At 48.5% G+C, this 19,995-nt stretch overlaps 1 protein-coding gene across 1 annotated transcript in view; it reads left to right on the top strand.

Annotated features, from left to right (window-relative positions):
- Window positions 1–1,694: 1,694 nt before the first annotated feature.
- The window catches only part of NELL1 (neural EGFL like 1), a 1,277,601-nt gene continuing 1,259,300 nt past the window's right edge, over window positions 1,695–19,995 (top strand). The window contains 1 exon segment of the mRNA XM_040327905.1: window positions 1,695–1,905. Within this exon segment, the coding sequence (XP_040183839.1) occupies window positions 1,848–1,905 (58 nt within the window). The 5' untranslated portion in view covers window positions 1,695–1,847.

Here is a 19,995-nt window from a genome sequence, read left to right as displayed (position 1 = left end):
TCATTGGTGTCAGTGGGAGGCATAATGCCCCATTGTTGGTGTCAGTGGAAGGAATAGTACCTCATAGTTGGTGTCAGTTGGAGGAATTGTGCCCCAGCATTGGTGTCAGTGGGAGGCATAATGCCCCATTGTTGGTGTCAGTGGAAGGAATAGTACCTCATAGTTGGTGTCAGTTGGAGGAATAGTTCCCCATCATTGGTGGTTGAGGTCTGAAATGCATGCATTGCAGCTGATCTGAGATGTGAAGTGCATGTGGAGAAGGTTGCTGACCCCTACTATAGTGTATGAAGGATAGTTAGTAATCTCTCTCCTACTCAGCATTTCCCCTCCATACATCCTCGGGGGGTTCTGGGGTGAGGGAACTATCTCCCCTCCATACATCCTCTGAGGTTCTGGGGTGAGGGAACTATCTCCCCTCCATACATCCTCTGAGGTTCTGGGGTGATAGGGAACTACCTCCCCTCCATACATCCTCTGAGGTTCTGGGGTGAGAGGGAACTATCTCCCCTCCATACATCCTCTGAGGTTCTGGGGTGATAGGGAACTACCTCCCCTCCATACATCCTCTGAGGTTCTGGGGTGAGAGGGAACTATCTCCCCTCCATACATCCTCTGAGGTTCTGGGGTGAGAGGGAACTATCTCCCCTCCATACATCCTCTGAGGTTCTGGGGTGAGGGAACTATCCCCCCTCCATACAGCCTCTGAGGTTCTGGGGTGAGAGGGAACTATCTCCCCTCCATACATCCTCTGAGGTTCTGGGGTGATAGGGAACTATCTCCCCTCCATACATCCTCTGAGGTTCTGGGGTGATAGGGAACTATCTCCCCTCCATACATCCTCTGAGGTTCTGGGGTGAGGGAACTATCTCCCCTCCATATATCCTCTGAGGTTCTGGGGTGAGGGAACTATCCCCCCTCCATATATCCTCTGATGTTCTGGGGTGAGAGGGAACTATCTCACCTCAATACATTATCTGAGGTTCTGGGGTGAGAGGGAACTATCTCCCCTCCATACATCCTCTGGGATGATAGGGAACTATCTCCCCTCCATACATCCTCTGGGATGATAGGGAACTATCTCCCCTCCATACATCCTCTGAGGTTCTGGGGTGAGAGGGAACTATCTCCCCTCCATACATCCTCTGAGGTTCTGGGGTGAGGGAACTATCCCCCCTCCATACAGCCTCTGAGGTTCTGGGGTGAGAGGGAACTATCTCCCCTCCATACATCCTCTGAGGTTCTGGGGTGATAGGGAACTATCTCCCCTCCATACATCCTCTGAGGTTCTGGGGTGATAGGGAACTATCTCCCCTCCATACATCCTCTGAGGTTCTGGGGTGAGGGAACTATCTCCCCTCCATATATCCTCTGAGGTTCTGGGGTGAGGGAACTATCCCCCCTCCATATATCCTCTGATGTTCTGGGGTGAGAGGGAACTATCTCACCTCAATACATTATCTGAGGTTCTGGGGTGAGAGGGAACTATCTCCCCTCCATACATCCTCTGAGGTTTTGGGGTGATAGGGAACTATCCCCCCCTCAGAGGATCTCTGCCATGCACAGCTCACCTTGCAGCCTAGAAATCATTGAGCTGAGTGTCTGGGTGTGAAGAATTGATGGATGTGGATGAGTGTGGGATGCAGGGAGGGGAGAATGTATGCTGCCTCTCTCTCTCTCAGTCTCCCCCTGTGCCTGCAATGGTTCGCTCCAAGCTCTCAGTCTCAGCGTCTCAGTCTCAGCATCATTCTCACAGCAGCCTCCCTCCCTCCTCCACACATCGGGAACTTTGCTGCCACCAAGTAACTGCATGAGGATTATTTGCTGCTCCAGTCCGAGGACATCAGGACATGACACCCATGGATGGCATTGTTGCTTTCTGGGCTTGTATGCTCGCTGCTAAAGCAGGTAAGAATGCCCAGTCCGGCTTCACCCAGCTGGGTGTATGTAGAGAGAGGCTGGGTACTGGGTGCATGCATGCTATATCGAGATGCCAGGGGGCATCGGGTGTCATTGTGCAAGTGCCTGGCACATAGATTGGGCTTCTGTGATTGGCACAGCCTTGTGTTTGGAGCTGTGGAGGCAATTCATTTGGTGTTCACTGCAAGCATGATCCAGGACCCAATGCATTGGGCTGGTGCTGTGCGGGGCATGGGCTGATGCTGGGCAAGGTGGGTTTTTGCAAGGTAGAGCTGGCTGCTATGTGCTTGCAGGGCACTGGGGGACTAATAAGGTATAGATTCATTTTTGGTGGTGGGTGCTTGCAGGGCACTGGGGGGCTTCCATGATATGGATACCTATTTGGTGCTGGTGCTTGCAGGGCACTGGGGGCTAATAAGGTATGGCTGCCTTTCTGGTGCTGGGTTATAGGCACTGGGGGGCTTACATGATATAAATGCCTTTCTGGTGTTTGGTGCTTGCATAGCACTGGGGCAAGGTCCCATACCTACTTGGTGCTGGGTGCTTGCAAAATATAGATGCCTACTTGGTGCTGGGTGCTTGCAAAATGTAGATGCCTACTTGGTGCTTGCAAAATATAGATGCCTACTTGGTGCTGGGTGCTTGCAAAATATAGATGCCTACTTGGTGCTGGGTACTTGAAAAATATAGAAGCCTATTTGGTACTAGGTGGTTGCAAAATATAGATGCCTACTTGGTGCTGGGTGCTTGCAAAATGTAGATGCCTACTTGGTGCTTGCAAAATATAGATGCCTACTTGGTGCTGGGTGCTTGCAAAATATAGATGCCTACTTGGTGCTGGGTGCTTGCAAAATGTAGATGCCTACTTGGTGCTTGCAAAATATAGATGCCTACTTGGTGCTGGGTACTTGAAAAATATAGAAGCCTATTTGGTACTAGGTGGTTGCAAAATATAGATGCCTACTTGGTGCTGGGTGCTTGCAAGGCACTGGGGGCTAGATGCCTACTTGGTGCTGGGTGGTTGCAAAATATAGATGCCTACTTGGTGCTGGGTGCTTGCAAGGCACTGGGGGCTAGATGCCTACTTGGTGCTGGGTGCTTGCAAAATATAGATGCCTACTTGGTGCTGGGTGCTTACAGGGCACTGTGGCTTAGAAGATATAGATGCCTATTTGGTGCTGGGTGCTTACAGGATACCGAGGCTTGGAAAATATAGATGCCCACTTGGTGCTGGGTGCTTGCAGGGCACTGGAGCTTGCAAAATATAGATGCCTACTTGGTGCTGGGTGCTTAGAGGGCACTGGGGCTTAAATATAGATGCTTATATGGTGTTGGGTGCATGCAGGGCACTGGGGGCTTACAAGATATAGATGGCAATTTGGTGTTGGGTACTTGCAGGGCACTGGGGGGCTTACAATCTATAGATGCCTATTTGGTTCTGAGTGCTTGCCTTGGGCTGCCAGCACTGGGCAGAAGGCATTCAAGTCTTTGGTGTCCTTAGGGGTGGCATGTGCCTGGTTGAGGGAGCTCAGTGTGGCACTAGTGTATTATATATCACACTCTGTACATTAAAGCACAGAAAATCAATCTAATCTGTTACATTGCTACCAGCATCTGGTGGAAGGTGGTCTATGGTGTCCTTAGAGGTGGAATGTATCTGAATGAACCCACATGGGTATTGGTGGCATCGTATGGCATGTGCAATGTGCAATCAGGGCTTATACATTTACATGATCACTATCTGATGGTATAAGGTGTTGGTACAATACATGAGTGGCTGTGGGGTGCTTGCCTTTATGTTATTAGCATTGAACAGACAGTGGTCAAGTCTATGGTGTCCTTAGAGGTGGGACACATGCGAATGAACCCACAGGGGTATTGGTGGCATCATATGCCAGCATAGGCTATGTGCAATCAGGGCTTACATTTACATGATCACTATCTGATGGTATAAGGTGTTGGTACAATACATGAGTGGCTGTTGGGTGCTTGCCTTGTGCATTGAACAGACAGTGGTCAAGAATATGGTGTCCTTAGAGGTGGGATGCATTCGAATGAACCCGCAGGGGTATTGGTGGCATCATATGCCATGTGCAATGTGCAATCAAAGCTTACATTAAGTATTTGACACTGTCACTAGCTGAGTGTGTAAGAGGCTGGTGTGAGGGGGGTGATGGGTGCTTGCCTTGGGCTATAGCATGAAACAGGAGGTAGTCAAGTCTTTGGTGTCAATAAAGGTGGCATGACACTATCTGAAGGAGGTTAGAGGGTTTTGTGAATTTGCCCATTCACAAAACCCTCTAACCTCCTTCAGATAGTGTCATGCCACCTTTATTGACACCAAAGACTTGACTACCTCCTGAGCACAGGGGCTCAATTTAGGCTTTTACATTCTCCTAGCTGAGGTTTTAAGGTGCCAGTGTGGTACATGAATGGGTGTTGGGTGCTTGCCATGGTATTGCATAGAAGGATTTGATGTGCAGGTGGTGAGGCTGGTTCCTCAGACCTGGGCTGCACCTATGTCTGGGTTTCAGTGACATGCTTATAGGAGTGCCAAGACAGGGTGTGTAAATCATGCAATCACAGGGGATGGGGGGGGGGGCATCATTTATGACTTTTTCTTTTTATGACTGTACTTGGCTTTTAATACCCACCTTGATATTAAACCAGGTTGTTTTATTTTATTTTTTGCATTTGAAAAGTGCCACCTTTGTAATCTGAATCTGCAGAAGCCCCCCCACCCTGATTGCCCAGCTGCCCCCAATCTTCATCGTGATCTGATTGAATTGTCAGCTGCTTGTGTTGCTCATTAATACCGAAGAATGGCTGATGAGGGGGGGGGGGGCATTGTTATCAGTGTCACCTGCTGGGTGGGCTCCGCAGGGGCACTGCCATCACCGCCCCCTGTCCATCTGGGTGCTACAAGGCAGCTTTTAACAACAACAACAAAAAAAATCGAAGAGCTGTTTCCCTTTATTAGAGACCTTGCCATGCAGAGAGTGACAGTCTACAAGCAGATAAAATGCCCTTGATGATCCAGACACAGGAGTGACAGGACCAGGCTCCTCTGGGTGTCCTGCACAGGCTCCTTGTTAGCATTTAAAATAAGTGGCTGATCAATGTGCTTGCAGATTATTGCCACTATGAAGCTCCAGGTCCTGCCTGACGAGCTGGAGGATCAGGAAGGCAGCAGTTATCTAGGTTAGCTGTTGGTGTCCTCAGTGCTCCATCACACCATCCTCTCTTCTTCTCCTCCTCATCGCGGAGGGTGGCAAACCTCGTACATTATATAGAGATCTCATTTTTTCATGTAGTGCCAACCTATTATAGAGAACATTACATCAAAGGAGCTTACAGTCTAACTAGAAGGTCTATGCAGCCGACAGATGCGTTATAATCATCCATACAGAGCTCTGGGGGATTTGGGATTTATTTTCCATTTTTTTTTTTTTTGTAACATAGAATTGTTATTGGTTTCAGTTTGTGCACCAGAGGAGCTTGCAATCTAATATTCCCGATGCTAATATTTATTTAAATAGCTCTGCTGAGATGTTAAGATCTTATTAGCTTTAGAAATTCATGAATAAATTCCCGACAAATACAATTTTCTACCTTTTATCATAGAAAACCTGTTCTTGGGCTCCAGTGCAGTGACTTTGTCTAGGCTTGGATGATGTCATCAATCTGCTGCAGGCAGGAGGACACATTTCCTCAGTCTCCTTTCCTCTCCAGTGATCAGACTGCAACTTGCAGTCTAACTAACCTCTATGGTGCAGCCAGATTCTCTATTGTTATGCTGATTTATTAGCTGTGTAAAGCTCTGTTATTAGTATCAGTGTGTGCACCAGAGGAGCTTGCAATCTAATATTCCCAAGGTGCAGGTGCTAATATTTATTTAAATAGCTCTGTGCCTTGCAGAGATGCTAAGATCTTAGCTTTACAAATGCATGAATAAATTCCCGACATATACCATTTATCATTAAAAACCTGTTCTTGGGCTCCAGTGCAGTTGCTTTGCCTAGGCTGGGATGATGTCATCATTCTGCTGCAGGCAGGAGGGCACATTTCCTCGGTCTCCTTTTCTCTCCAGTGATTCAGACTGCAACTTACAGTCTAACTAACCTCTATGCAGCAGCCCGATTTCCTATTATTATCCTGATTTATTAGCTGTATAGAGCTCTGGGGTATTTGGTGTTTTTGTTTCTATTTTTTGTTTATTTTTTGTAACATACAATTGTTATTGGTATCAGTGTGTGCACCAAAGGAGCTTGCAATCTAATATTCCCAAGCTGATGATGTTAATATTTATTTAAATAGCTCTGTGCCTTGCAGAGATCTAAGCCCTACAAATACATGACAATATTCCAGACAAATCCAATTTTCTACCTTTTATCATTAAAAACCCTGTTCTTGGGCTCCAGTGCAGTGACTTTGCCTAGGCTGGGATGATGTCATCAATCTGCTGCAGGCAGGAGGATGCATTTCCCCAGTCTTCTTCCCTCTCCACTGTGATCAGATTGCAACTTACAGTCTAACTAACCTCTATTCAGCAGCCAGATTCTCTATTATTATCCTGATTTATTAGCTGAATAGAGCTCTGGGGTATTTGGTATTATGGTGGTATGATCTGTGTCAGAAATAACTGACCTGTGTTACATGTACCAGAAAGTGTGACAGTGACACCAGTGGCGGCTGCTGCCCAGGGGGCAGCAGCAAACAATCCATGATGGGGCACTATTCCTCCCACTGACACCAATGATGGGACACTATTCCTCCCACTGACACCAATGATGGGGCACTATTCCTCCCACTGACACCAATGATGGGGCACTATTCCTCCCACTGACACCAATGATGGGCACTATTCCTACTGATACCAATGATAAGGCACTATTCTACCCACTGACACCAATGATGTGTCACTATTTCTCCCACTTATACCAATGATGGGGCACTATTCCTCCCACTGACACCAATGATGTGGCACTATTCCTCCCACTGACACCAATGATGGGACACTATTAATCCCACTGACACCAATGATGGGACACTATTCCTCTCACTGATACCAATAATAAGGCACTATTCTACCCACTGACACCAATGATGTGGCACTATTTCTCCCACTTATACCAATGATAGGACACTATTCCTCCCACTGACACCATTGATGGGGTACTATTCCTCTCACTGACACCAATGAGGGGACACTATTTCTCTCACTGACACCAATGATGTGGCACTATTCCTCCCACTGACACCAATGATGTGGCACTATTCCTCCCACTGACACCAATGATGTGGCACTTTTCCTGCCAATGACACTAATGATGTGGCATTATTCCTGCCAATGACACCACTGATGGGGCACTATTGCTACTGATACCAATGATAAGGCACTATTCTACCCACTGACACCAATGATGTGGCACTATTTCTCCCACTTATACCAATGATAGGACACGATTCCACCCACTGACACCAATGATGGGGCACGATTCCACCCGCTGACACCAATGATGGGTCACTATTCCTGCCAATGACACCAATGATATGACCTACTACTCCACCCACTGACACCAATGATGTGGCACTATTCCTCCCACTGACACCAATAATGGGGCACTATTCCTCCCACTGACACCAATGATGTGGCACTATTCCTCTTGCTGACATCAATGATGGGGCACTTTTTTTTTACTGATACCATCAACCGGGAAGCATTCCTTCCATTGAAACAATCAATGGAGAGCTCTTCCTCCCACTGATACCAATAATAAGGCATTGTTTAAGGCAGCTGATGCCAGGCCATTTTCAACTCCCACTGGCAACAGTGTGGCCCCTCTAAAGCCTGAAGCACAGTAAACTGGCCCTTTGTTTGGAAAGTTTGGAGACCCCTGATTTAGAGGAATTCCAGCCAAGCACAGCGAGGGCATTCAATCTTCTTATAAACAGAGCCCTGGCAGGAAGTGAACCCCGAACCCCAGTGCCGCAAAGAGGCATGATGGGATTTGTAGTTTCACCACAGCTGGAGTGCGGAGGTTGCCCACCCCTGCATTAAATACTTGTGTCAATCCCAGCCTCCCTTGCTACACAGTGATAGAAAGTAGCGGCAGCAGAGGCTGGCCAGGCTTGCATCTCTTTGCCCGAGGCTCCCAGTTGCGCCCTTTGAAGTATTGCACACAGGTGAGCCTGCCAGCCGGCCATTCACCACCCTTCAAAGGATCGGCATCTGGATTATTGAAGGAAGACTCCACAGGAAAATAATTTCTTATGATTATTCAAAACTGTTGCCATCCCAGGCTATGCCGTTTTCCTGATAAAAATGTGACAATGGATGCGGCTTCTCGATGAGTCGCTGTGCCCTGCGACCGAGAGCTTGGCTGGCTGGACGGGCGGCGGTGCCGAGTGCGCGGATGGGTTTATTTAGGAGTTTAATAGAGGGGAAAGAATTGGCTTGGAAGCTGCTGCCACTATCAAACATGCTTAAAGGGCTGAGAAATGTTCCAGATGGCCATTTCGGATGCTCGATAAAATCGCCAGGGGAAAGGGGGGGGGGGGGGCGATAAGTCTGCGTTCTAATGATACCAATAAAACCCAATAGAACTACATTAATTTTTAATTATTTTTTTATGCAAAACTTTCATCAAAATTGCATAAAGTCAGCTCAGCCCTCCAGATGCTGCGGTAGTCTATTGGGTCATCTGCTCCTTTGGTGGTGGTTTGGTGGTCTGGGAACATTGGCTTTGGATGCAGTAGAGGGATTCACAAATACGCCCCCCCCCCTGCCCCTTTGGTGGTGGTTTGGTGGTCTGGGAACATTGGCTTTGGATGCAGTAGAGGGATTCCCAAATACGCCCCCCCCCTCCCCAAAAGGTTCCTTCCTGTCACATACAAACATATATAAGGATTTAGCTTCTCAGAATTTTTGGAAATGCATATAAACTCACCCACTTCCTTTCATTTTGTACCTTCTTACCCACCTGCCTACAGGCCTGCTCCTCCAGACCGACATCCACCCATGAAGACATTTTTATATTTACATAACTCCTCCTAAGAGCCAGGCCATTGCTTACATCAGGACTGAGGGCTCTGGGATTTATTAATAAATATACCCACAAACAGTGTAAAAATCACAGCATGTCAAGCTACTAATCAATAGCACGGTGGTTCATCAGGCTCAGCATGTACCCAAGCCCAGGACATCTCCGAACAGGTTTCAAGGGCCAATACCCATTCTTCAGAGCCCAAACTGGTCTCTTGGTCTTGGGTACATGCTGAGTCTGATGAACCACTGTAGCTCTGAAGAAGAGAGTTTGGCCCTCCAAACCTGAGTCTAATGAACCACCATGTCTCTGAAGAAGAGGGTTTATCCCTTGAAACCTGGTTTGTAGGTCTCCTAGGCTTGGGTACACGATGAGTCTAATTTACCACCATGGCTCTGAAGAAGATGGTTTGGCCTTTGAAACCTGGTTGGAGGTCTCCTGGGCTTGGGTACACGCCGAGTCTGATGAACTACTGTGGCTCTAAAAAAGAGGGTTTGGCCCTCAAAAACCTGAGTCTAATGAACCACCATGTCTCTGAAGATGAGGGTTTGGCCATTAAATCCCAGTTGGAGGTCTCCTAGGGCTTGGGTACACGCTCAGTGTGATGAACCACTGTGGCTCTAAACTCATCCCAAGAGTCAGTCCACTGCTTACATTGGGACTGAGGGCTCTGAGATTTATTAATACATATACCCACAAACAGTGTAAAAATCACAGCATGTCAAGCTACTAATCAATAGCACGGTGGTTCATCAGGCTCAGCATGTACCTAAGCCCAGGAGACCTCCGACCAGGTTTCAAGGGCCAAAAACTCTTCTTCAGAGCCAAAACTGGTCTCCTGGGCTTGGGTACACACTGAGTCTGATGAACCACCCTGGCTCTAAAGAAGAGGGTTTGGCCTTCGAAACCTGGTTGAAGGTCTCCTGGGTTAGGTACACGCTGAGTCTAATGAACCACTGTGGCTCTGAAGAAGAGGGTTTGGCCCTTGAAACCTGGTTGGAGGTCTCTTGGGCTTAGCTACGCGCTAAGTCTGATGAACCACTGTAGCTCTGGCCAGCATGTCTCTGGCCATTGAAACCTGAGTCTAATGAACCACCTTGTCTCTGAAGACGAGGGTTTATCCGTTGAAACCTGGTTGGAGGTCTGCTGGCCTTGGGTACACGCTGAGTCTAATGGCTCTGAGGAAGAGGGTTTGGCCATTAACACCCAGTTGGAGGTCTCCTGGGCTTGGGTACACGTTGGAGTCTAATGAACCACCATGGCTCTGAGGAAGAGGGTTTGGCCAATAACCCCCAGTTGGAGGTCTCCTAGGGCTTGGGTATACGCTGAGTCTAATGAACCACCATGGCTCTGAAGACGATGGTTCATCCCTTGAAACCTGGTTGGAGGTCTCCTGGGCTTGGGTACACGCCGAGTCTGCTGAACCACCATGGCTCTGAGGAAGAGGGTTTGGCCAATAACACCCAGTTGGAGGTCTCCTAGGGCTTGGGTACACGCTGAGTCTAATGAACCACCATGTCTCTGAAGACGAGGGTTTATCCGTTGAAACCTGGTTGGAGGTCTCCTAGGCTTGGGTACACGCTGAGTCTGATGAACCACTGTGGCTCTAAAGAAGAGGGTTTGGCCCTCAAAATCTGTCTGGAGGTCTCCTGAGTCTGTTGAACCACCATGCTATGGATTAATAGCTTGATATGCTGTAATGTGTACACTGTTTGTGAGTATATCTTATGAGGACTATTTGTTTGTGTTTTTTCTTTGGGGCAATCACAGTCCTTAGAGGGCAGCAAGGTCTGAAGTATCCCTGGGCTGTGTGGAAAAGCAGTCATCTATGAAGAGTCTTTACTAGACCACTACACTCATACACAGGAGGTGCTTTCATATGGTGTCACTGAGGGCTCTAAGGCAGGGTGATGTGATGTTTCAGGACATTATGTACAGCAACCTCCCACTAGCCATGATCTGCATGCATTGCATAAATAAGCACAGAGAACCAGTGATGATGTCATTGTTCCCATGCTGAGCCATTCCATTGCATGGCTTTCATGTTTAGCGGGAGCATTACCGGGAGGTACAAGGCTGCGTGTGTCTGATGCCTCAGCATTGCCCATGTTTCCTGCCCAAGTGTTTTTCTAACTTTTGGGATTTTAAAGAGAACCTGTTTTGGAGGCAACAATTGCCTGTGAGCCTCAGGGATTTCACCAGACGGAATATTCGGCCAACCCATGGCTGCCGGCACTAGTTATCTGCTTCTAAAGAGACTCATTACACATGGGGATTCAATCTTTCAGGTTACCAGGAGGCAGCGCCATGGGTGAGTGATGCAATGTCTTTGCAAGATACCTGACAATGCTCCATTTGCATATGTGAGGCAGCTGGTGCCTTCACACTCTTCACGACCTACCTGTATTTGTCTTCCATACCTCATACCGTGGGCAGCAAGATTTAGAAGCCCATTTACATCCTCGGGGTGCTTTAAAGTGGTAGCAAACTCTTTAGATTTAAATAAATAGTGCCCCCTGGAGGTCAATGTCATAATGTGCACTGCATACTGTCACATTATGGCAGACTTACTCAGTGGCGGTGCGTCCATAAGGGTCGCATGGGCGCCGCCCTCTCTCTCCTGGCACCGCTTTATCACCATAGATAGATTCATGCATTGCATTGCATTGCATTGCTATTAATAGCATTGCTATTCAGGTGTCTGGCCCCTTTTCGGGCGCCGGGCACCTGAATTACAGCGGCAGGCCGTAGGCTCCAATAGGCATCCAAAAAGGTAAACAGCAGGCGCCATGCTGGGCGCTCGCTGTTCACTCAGCGTTGTGTTGGGAAAGCAAAGGAATTCGCTTTGCTAACACTGAACCGCCTCTCAGCCAATCAGGTGCTCGGGTCTGTTACCAGTCACCTGATTGGCTGAAACGTAAGGGGCTGTGATTGGATGCCTGATAGAGAGGACGGGAGAAGACACTGAGGAGCATGGAGGACACCACCATGACCCGCTGCGAGACAGGTAAGTGCCGGGCGATGCACACTGGCAGCATTTGATGGGGCACAGTAGCGGCAATTGATGGGCACAGTAGCTGCGTTTTATGGGCACGGTGGCTGCACTTGATGGGCACAGTGGCTGCGCTTGATGGCACAATGGCTGCGTTTGATAGGCACAGTGGCTGCGCTTGATGGGCACAGTGGCTGCGTTTTATAGCACAGTGGCTGCACTTGATGGGCACAGTGGCTGCGCTTGATGGGCACAGTGGCTGCGTTTTATAGCACAGTGGCTGCGCTTGATGGGCACAGTGGCTGCGCTTGATGGGCACAGTAGCTGTGTTTTATGGGCACGGTGGCTGCACTTGATGGGCACAGTGGCTGCACTTGATGGCACAATGGCTGCATTTGATAGGCACAGTGGCTGCGCTTGATGGGCACAGTGGCTGCGTTTTATAGCACAGTGGCTGAACTTGATGGGCACAGTGGCTGCCCATCAAGGAGCAGTCATTCCATTAAAGTCCAGAGGGCACCAGAATCCACCACAGGTCACGTGCGCTGGCACACACACAAGTGTGCACCATGGCGCACGTGCGCGTCACCTGTTCTTTTCCATCGCATATGTGTGCATTTCTATGCAAATGGGCGTGGCCATGTTAGATAATGACCATTATGCCAGGTCTCGCCTCCGGCTTGTTCCGCTGACACACCTGTAGGTCTCAGAGTCTTTAGCTGTTCACAAGCATGCTGCCCCCTCTGTGTACATTATGGAGGCACTAGGCACCAAATGCCTCAGGGGCATCGCCACTTTGAAGTGAATAAAAAATAAATAAGGGCAGAAGCCAGGTTTGGATTGGTGATTTGTGCGGGTGACAGGTGCTCTTGACGTCGGTCTCCCAGACAAAGTATATTGCCGCATTGGTGACAAATTTTAATTAGGCCGGAGGAGGAAAAAAGAAAAAAAAGAGAGAGGAAAAAAAAAAAAAAAAGCTGCAATAATGTTTAAAATTGCAATTACTGTGAGATCGTCTCCCAGCGAAATGATTTCTTAATGTGATTTCATTTCAGGAGCGAGATTGGCGCGAGGTGTCCAAGTCTCATGAATTTTAATGCTCCAAATAGTATTGTTTTCCATTTGCAGGTGCTAACCCCGTAATCAGGGGAGATTAGTAAGGAGGCACTTACCCCAAATTGGATCAGCTCGGCCCGTGATTGGGGGGGGCTCCAGATCTGTGGGGGGGCCTCCGCTGACACGACTTAAGCTTAGAGGATTGGGGTGGGTTAACTCTTTCGTGCCCGGGGAGCGGGGGGAGGGGGTGTGCTAAATGTGGCCCTTATGTCACTTTACCAGCCCAACCGTTCCACCCCCCTCTCTCTTTCAGATACGATTTAGGGCCCTTTTGGATGAGGGGAAACTATTGTTGCTGTGTGGAATTTATTGTTGCTGGGGGTCTATTGTTGCTGATAGGGATCTACTGTTGAGGAAGGGGTCTATTGTTGCTGGCTGCTGGGAGATCTAGTGTATGATTGCATCAGGGCAGGGCCGGTCCTAGGGTCACAGGCGCCTGGGTGCAGAAATATTGCTTGCGCCCCCCACATGGGCGTGGTCATCTTACTAACTCCTCCCATTTATACATGTTTCTATGGCTACGACTCAAATGCAGAGATGCTCCCCTAAGAAGTCTTCATTAGTGTCCCCCATCAGAGTCCCCCCCATCAGGTGTCCCCCATCAAAGCCCCCCCCCATCAGGTGTCCCCCATCAGAGCCCCCCCCAGCTGGTGTCCCCCATCAGAGGCCCCCCCAGCTGGTGACCCCCATCAGAGGCCCCCCCCAGCAGGTGTCCCCTATCAGAGCCCCCCCCAGCAGGTGTCCCCCATCAGAGCCCCCCCCAGCAGGTGTCCCCCATCAGAGCCCCCCCCAGCAGGTGTCCCCCATCAGAGTCCCCCCCCAGCAGGTGTCCCCCATCAGAGTCCCCCCCCAGCAGGTGTCCCCCATCAGAGCCCCCCCCCAGCAGGTGTCCCCCATCAGAGCCCCCCCCCCCCATAGATCAGTACCTGACCAATAGATCCCTGTAGCTCGGGAGCAGAAGCACATTAAAGGGGGCGGGGCATACGTGGCATCTTTGGTTACTTGGAGGGTGGCACTCGGAGAGCATTTCTGGGAGTGCACGGGATGATTGGCAGCAGCTCAGGCCAACCCGGAAAGCCTCTCATCACACCGCCTATGGGAGAAGAGCCGACACACGCAGAGGGGGCGGGGCAGACAGGAGACTGCTCCACGTGCACCGGAGAGAATTAATCAGTGGAGCCTAGAACCGGAAGGTGTTCCGGTAATGGGCTCCGCTGCGGTACCCAACACAAATTCCGGGGACAGCGGGAGGTATGCGCTCTTGTCAGTTGCCAGCGGAGAGAGCAAGAGGGATGGGGAACCGCAGCACCCGCTACATGCGCTCCGCCTCTGGACAAGGAGGAGGGAGGGGAGCACTTTAGAGCTTCCGCGCCCTCACCTCTGCGGCGCCTGGGTGCGGAGCACCCCACGCACCCTGCCTAGGATCGGCCCTGCATCAGGGTCAATTGTTGCTGGGAGGGATCGCGATCGCGGGACACCGGCGAACACGACAGAGTTGCGAGTGCGCGACCACACAGCGGCAAATTAAAGGGGACGTACCTGTACGCCCATTTGCCCAGCCCTGCCATTCTGTCGACGTATACGTTCGCGCGGCGGTCCTGAAGCGGTTAAAGACCCACATACAATAGATCTCACATGGATGCGGTGCTGTAGTGCTTGCTCTAATTCATGTAGAAGAAGTGGTGTAGCAGTATTGGGCCAGTGAGGTCTGATTGTACTGTAGGGAGCTCCAGAGATTGTGTAGTGATGACTCCCTAAGGAGCCGTTGGAAATAATTGGGTTCTCCTCACTGTCCCGTGGCTACCTGCCCTATATCTGGACCCAGCCACTCACTAACAAACCTCTGGTAATAATCAGACCCCAGGGTGTTTTTACCCTTTATTGCGGCACTTACATTGGAAAGAGGGTTTCGTACTTAAAAAGCACAAAAATAGAAGAGATGTACGGAATCATCAGCAGGTCCTATGAGAGGGAACTCTGAAAATAGACGCTGATCGACAGAGGAAAACCAGATACACGAAATCTATGACCCTTTTTAAAGTAGTCACAGTCAGGGGCGGACTGACCATTGAGTCACTCGGGCACTGCCCGAGGGCCCCATACCACTAGGGGGCCCCATCAGGGTTGCCAGGCTCAGTAAAACCAGGGACAGTATGTAAAAATCTGTGGCCCGGATTCAGCTAGAATTGCGCTATTTTTACGGAGGCGCAGGGCAACGTTTTTGCCCTGCGCCCCCGCAATTTTTTTGCGCTGCCCTCGATTCACGGAACAGAAGCTCCGTAAATTGCGTGGGCGCGCCGGCAAAATGAGCACAACGGGAACGCCACCTAGCGGCCATCGCAAGAATGCAGCCTAAGATATGCGGGCATAAGAGCCTTATGCCACGCATATCTTAGGCTGCAGTCGGCGTAACGAGGTTCCTGAATCAGGAGCATTCGTTACGCCGGGGGAAGGAAGCAATTGCGCTGTGTAACCTATGGTTACACAGGCGCAATTGCTTCTTGAATCCAGGCCTGTGTTTTTTTTTACATCTGTCCCTGATATGTCCGAAACCGACATGCTTTTGATGTGAAAATCCCGAGATTTTAGCTGCCCCGCCTCTGTACTGCCTCCTGGCGTGGTGGCCATCTGTAAGCCCAGGGGCCCCATAATCTTCTATTGCCCGGGGGCCCCATGAGTTGTCAGTCCGCCCCTGGTCACAGTTGCTTCCTTGCTCCTGAATCTGCCTCTTGTGCTTCTCTAAAGGAGACAAAAATGCCCGAGCCTCGGGGCAAAGATCCGCCTTCCATGGTCCAGGTGACCTTTTCCATCCGGCTCCTCCGTCAACTTCTTCAGCAAGAAGACCTTCTCTCCAGGCCAGCTACTCTACAACCAGTTTCAGGGCCGTCTTTAACCACTTAACCCCCGGGCCATATTGCTGCCCAAAGACCAGAGCACTTTTTGCGATTCGGCACTGCGTCGCTTTAACTGACAATTGCGTTTGGGCGCTACCAAGTCGGCTGACTGTAGTAGAGCTGTGTTAATGGCATCCAGGGTTTCCGTGGTTGCTAGGGGTTCCTTAACCACTTCAGCCCCGAAGGCGCAGGCTGCCCAATGACCAGGCCATTTTTTGCGATATGGCACTGCATCGCTTTAACTGACAATTGTGCGGTCGTGCGACGTGGCTCCCAAACAAAATTGGCGTCATTTTTTCCCCACAAATAAAGCTTTTTTTTGTGGTATTTGATCACCTCTGCGGTTTTTAGTTTTTGCGCTATAAAGAAAAATAGAGAGACAATTTTGAAAAAAAATTATATTTTTTACTTTTTGCTATAATAAATATCCCCCAAAAATGTATAAAATTGTTTTTTTTTTCCTCAGTTTAGGCCGATACGTATTCTTCTACATATTTTTCGTAAAAAAAAATCGCAAATAGCGTTTATTGATTGGTTTGCGCAAAGGTTATAGCGTTTACAAATAGGGGATAGTTTTATGGCATTTTTATTAATATTTATTTTTTACTAGTAAGGGCGGCGATCAGCGATTTTTTTTTTTTCGGTACTGTGACATTATGGCGGACACTTCGGACGCTTTTGACACATTTTTGGGACCATTGGCATTTTTATAGCGATCAGTGCTATAAAAATGCATTGGATTACTATAAAATTGCCATTGGCAGGGAAGGGGTTAACACTAGGGGGCGGGGAAGGGGTTAAGCATGTTCCTTGGGTGTGTTCTAACTGTAGGGGGGGTGGCCTCACTAGGGGAAATGACTGATCGCTGTTCATACATTGTATGAACAGAAGATCAGCATTCCCCCCCCCCCCCTGACAGGACCGGGAGCTGTGTGTTTACACACACAGCTCCCGCTCCCCGCTCTGTAAAAAAATGGGCTAACTTTACTGTTTTTTTTTTTTTATTTAATTTAAAGCACGCAACTGTTTTTTTCCCAAAAAAAACTTTGAAAAATTGCTGCGCAAATACCGCGCGACATAAAAAGATGCAATGACCGCCATTTTGATCTCTAGGGTCTCTGCTAAAAAAAAAAACATATATAATGTTTGGGGGTTCTATGTAATTTTCTAGCAAAAAAATATGGGGCCAGATTCACAGAGCGAGTACGCCGGCGTATCTACTGATACACCGGCGTACTTTCAAATTTCCCGCGTCGTATCTTTGGTTTGAATCCTCAAAACAAGATACGACGGCATCTGGGTTAGATCCGACAGGCTTACGTCTTCGTACGCCTTCGGATCTAAGATGCAATACTTCGGCGTCCGCTGGGTGGCATTCGCGTCGTTTTCCGCGTCGGGTATGCAAATTAGCTATTTCCGACGATCCACGAACGTACAAGCGGCCGGCGCATTCCTTTACGTCGTCTCTAGTCGGCTTTTTCCGGCGTATAGTTAAAGCTGGTATTTTGTGGCGTATAGTTAGACCTGCCATGTTAAGTATGGCCGTCGTTCCCGCGTTTATTTAGAATTTTTTTTTTTGTTTGCGTAAGTCGTCCGTGAATCGGGATGGACGTAATTCACGTCTGTTAAAAAAAATGATGTCCTTGCGACGTCATTTAGCGCAATGCACGGTGGGAAATTTAGGGATGGCGCATGCGCAGTTCATTCGGCGCGGGGACGCGCTTCATTTAAATGAAACACGCCCCCTAATCGCCGATTTGAATTCCGCGCCGTTACGCCGCTTGAGATACACTACGCCGCCGTAACTTACGGCGCAAATTCTTTATGGATTTGATTTAAAGCCAGGTAAGGTACGGCGGCGTAGCGTATCTCGGATACGATGCGCCGGGGCAGATCTTTGTGGATCTGCCCCTATGATTTTAACATGTAGGAGCGAAGTGTCAGAATAGGCCTGGTAGGCGAGTGTTTAAATTGGCGTGAGACCGAGATCCAACCGGTACGGCGCTATTTTTAGGTGATTTTCTGATTAAAATACGCTGCATTTTGTAGAGGTTCAGCGAAATCAAATGCTGATTAATGATAATTTAATATCCGATAAGAAGGTTTTCACTCCAGTGGCGGTATATGGTGAAGTGGATTGAAACGCAATGTTTATATTGCAAAATCAGGAAAGATTTAACCTTACGGGACGCCGAGAATTCCATCCATACGGGTGACGCAAGGTCCTTTCTGCTGGCTGGAAATCATTTTTGTAATTCTGTTGGAGGCTTTGGTTGGTTATTGACGGAGACTTGTACTGCAATTACAGCTACAAGTGTTTTTGGGGGGGTCTCTACCAGCTTTGCACATCTAGAGAGGAACATTTCTCCTCCATTCTTCTTCTTCTTTGTAAAATATCTCAAGCTCTGTCAGATTGGATGGAGAGCGTCTGTGATCAGCAATTTTCAGGTCTTGCCACAGATTCTCAATGGGATTTAGGTCTGGACTGTGACTGGGCCATTCTAACACATGAATAGGCTTTGATCTAAACCATTCCATTGTAGCTCTGGCTGTACTTTAGGGTCGTTGTCCTGCTGGAAGGTGAACCCCCCCAGTCTCAAGTCTTTTTCAGACTCTAACAGGTTTTCTTCTAAGATTGTCATGTACTTGTCTCCATCCATCTTCCCATCAACTCTGACCAGCTTCCCTGTCCCTGCTGAAGAAAAGCATCCCCACCACATGATGCTGCCACCACCATGTTTCACAGTGGGGATGGTGTGTTCAGGGTGATGTGCAGTGTTAGTTTTCCCACACATAGCGTTTTGTTTTTAGGCCAAAAAGTTAAATTTTGGTGTCATGTGACCAGAGCACCTTCTTCCACATGTTTGCTGTGTCCCCTCCCCCACATGTTTGCTGTGTCCCCTCCCCCACATGGCTTCTCACAAACTGCAAACAGGACTTCTTATGTCTTTCTTTCTCCAATGTCTTTCTTCTTGTCACTCTTCCATAAAGGGCAGATTTGTGGAGAGACCACTAATAGTTGTCCTGTGGACAGATTCTCCCCCCTGAGCTGTGGATCTCTGCAGCTCCTCCAGAGTTACCATGGGCCTCTTGGTTACTTCTCTGATGAATGCTCTCCTTGCCCGGCCCGGTCAGTTTAGGTGGACGGCCAGGTCTTGGTAGGTTGGCGGTTGTGCCATACTCTTTTCATTTTTCGATGATGGATTGATCAGAAGCTCCGTGAGATGATCAAAGCTTGGGAGATTATTTTATAACCTAACCCTGCTTTATACTTCTCCACAACTTTATCCCTGACCTGTCTGGTGTGTTCCTTGGCCTTCATGATGCTGTTTGTTCACTAAGGTTCTCTAACAAACACTCACACACACACACAGTGTGTGAAAAAGTATTCATACCCCTTGAAATTTTCCACAATTTGTCATGTTACAGCCAAAAACGTAAAAGTATTTTATTGGGATTTTATGTGAGACACACAAAGTGTCACATAATTGTGAATTGGAAGGAAAATGATAAGAATATATATAAAATTATAAAATAATTATATATATATATACATATATATAATTCTTTAATTTATTTTTCTAAAACCCAATTATGAAGTCACTGGCCCAGATTTAGGTAGGAGATACGCCGTCGTAACTCTGAGTCTGAGGCATCGTATCTTGGCGCCTGATTCAAAGAATCAGATACGCCAGAATTTGTATAAGATACGACCAGAGTAAGTCTCCTACGCCGTCGGATCTTAACTGCATATTTAAGCTGGCCGCTAGGGGCGTGTACGCTGATTTACGCCTAGAAATATGTAAATCAGCTAGATACGCCAATTCACGAATGTACGCCTGGCCGTCGCAGTACAGATACGCCATTTACGTAACGCTTTTTCCGGCGTAAAGTTGCCCCTGCTCTATGAGGCGTAGATGAGGCATACCAATGTTAGGTATGGATGTCGGAACAGCGTCGAATTTTTCACGTTTTACGTCGTTTGCGTAAGTCGTTCGCGAATAGGGCTAGGCGTTATTTACGTTCACGT

This window comes from Rana temporaria, chromosome 11 (assembly GCF_905171775.1).
Source record: "Rana temporaria chromosome 11, aRanTem1.1, whole genome shotgun sequence".
Lineage (NCBI taxonomy): Eukaryota > Metazoa > Chordata > Amphibia > Anura > Ranidae > Rana > Rana temporaria.
This window is presented reverse-complemented; position numbering and strand designations above follow the sequence as displayed.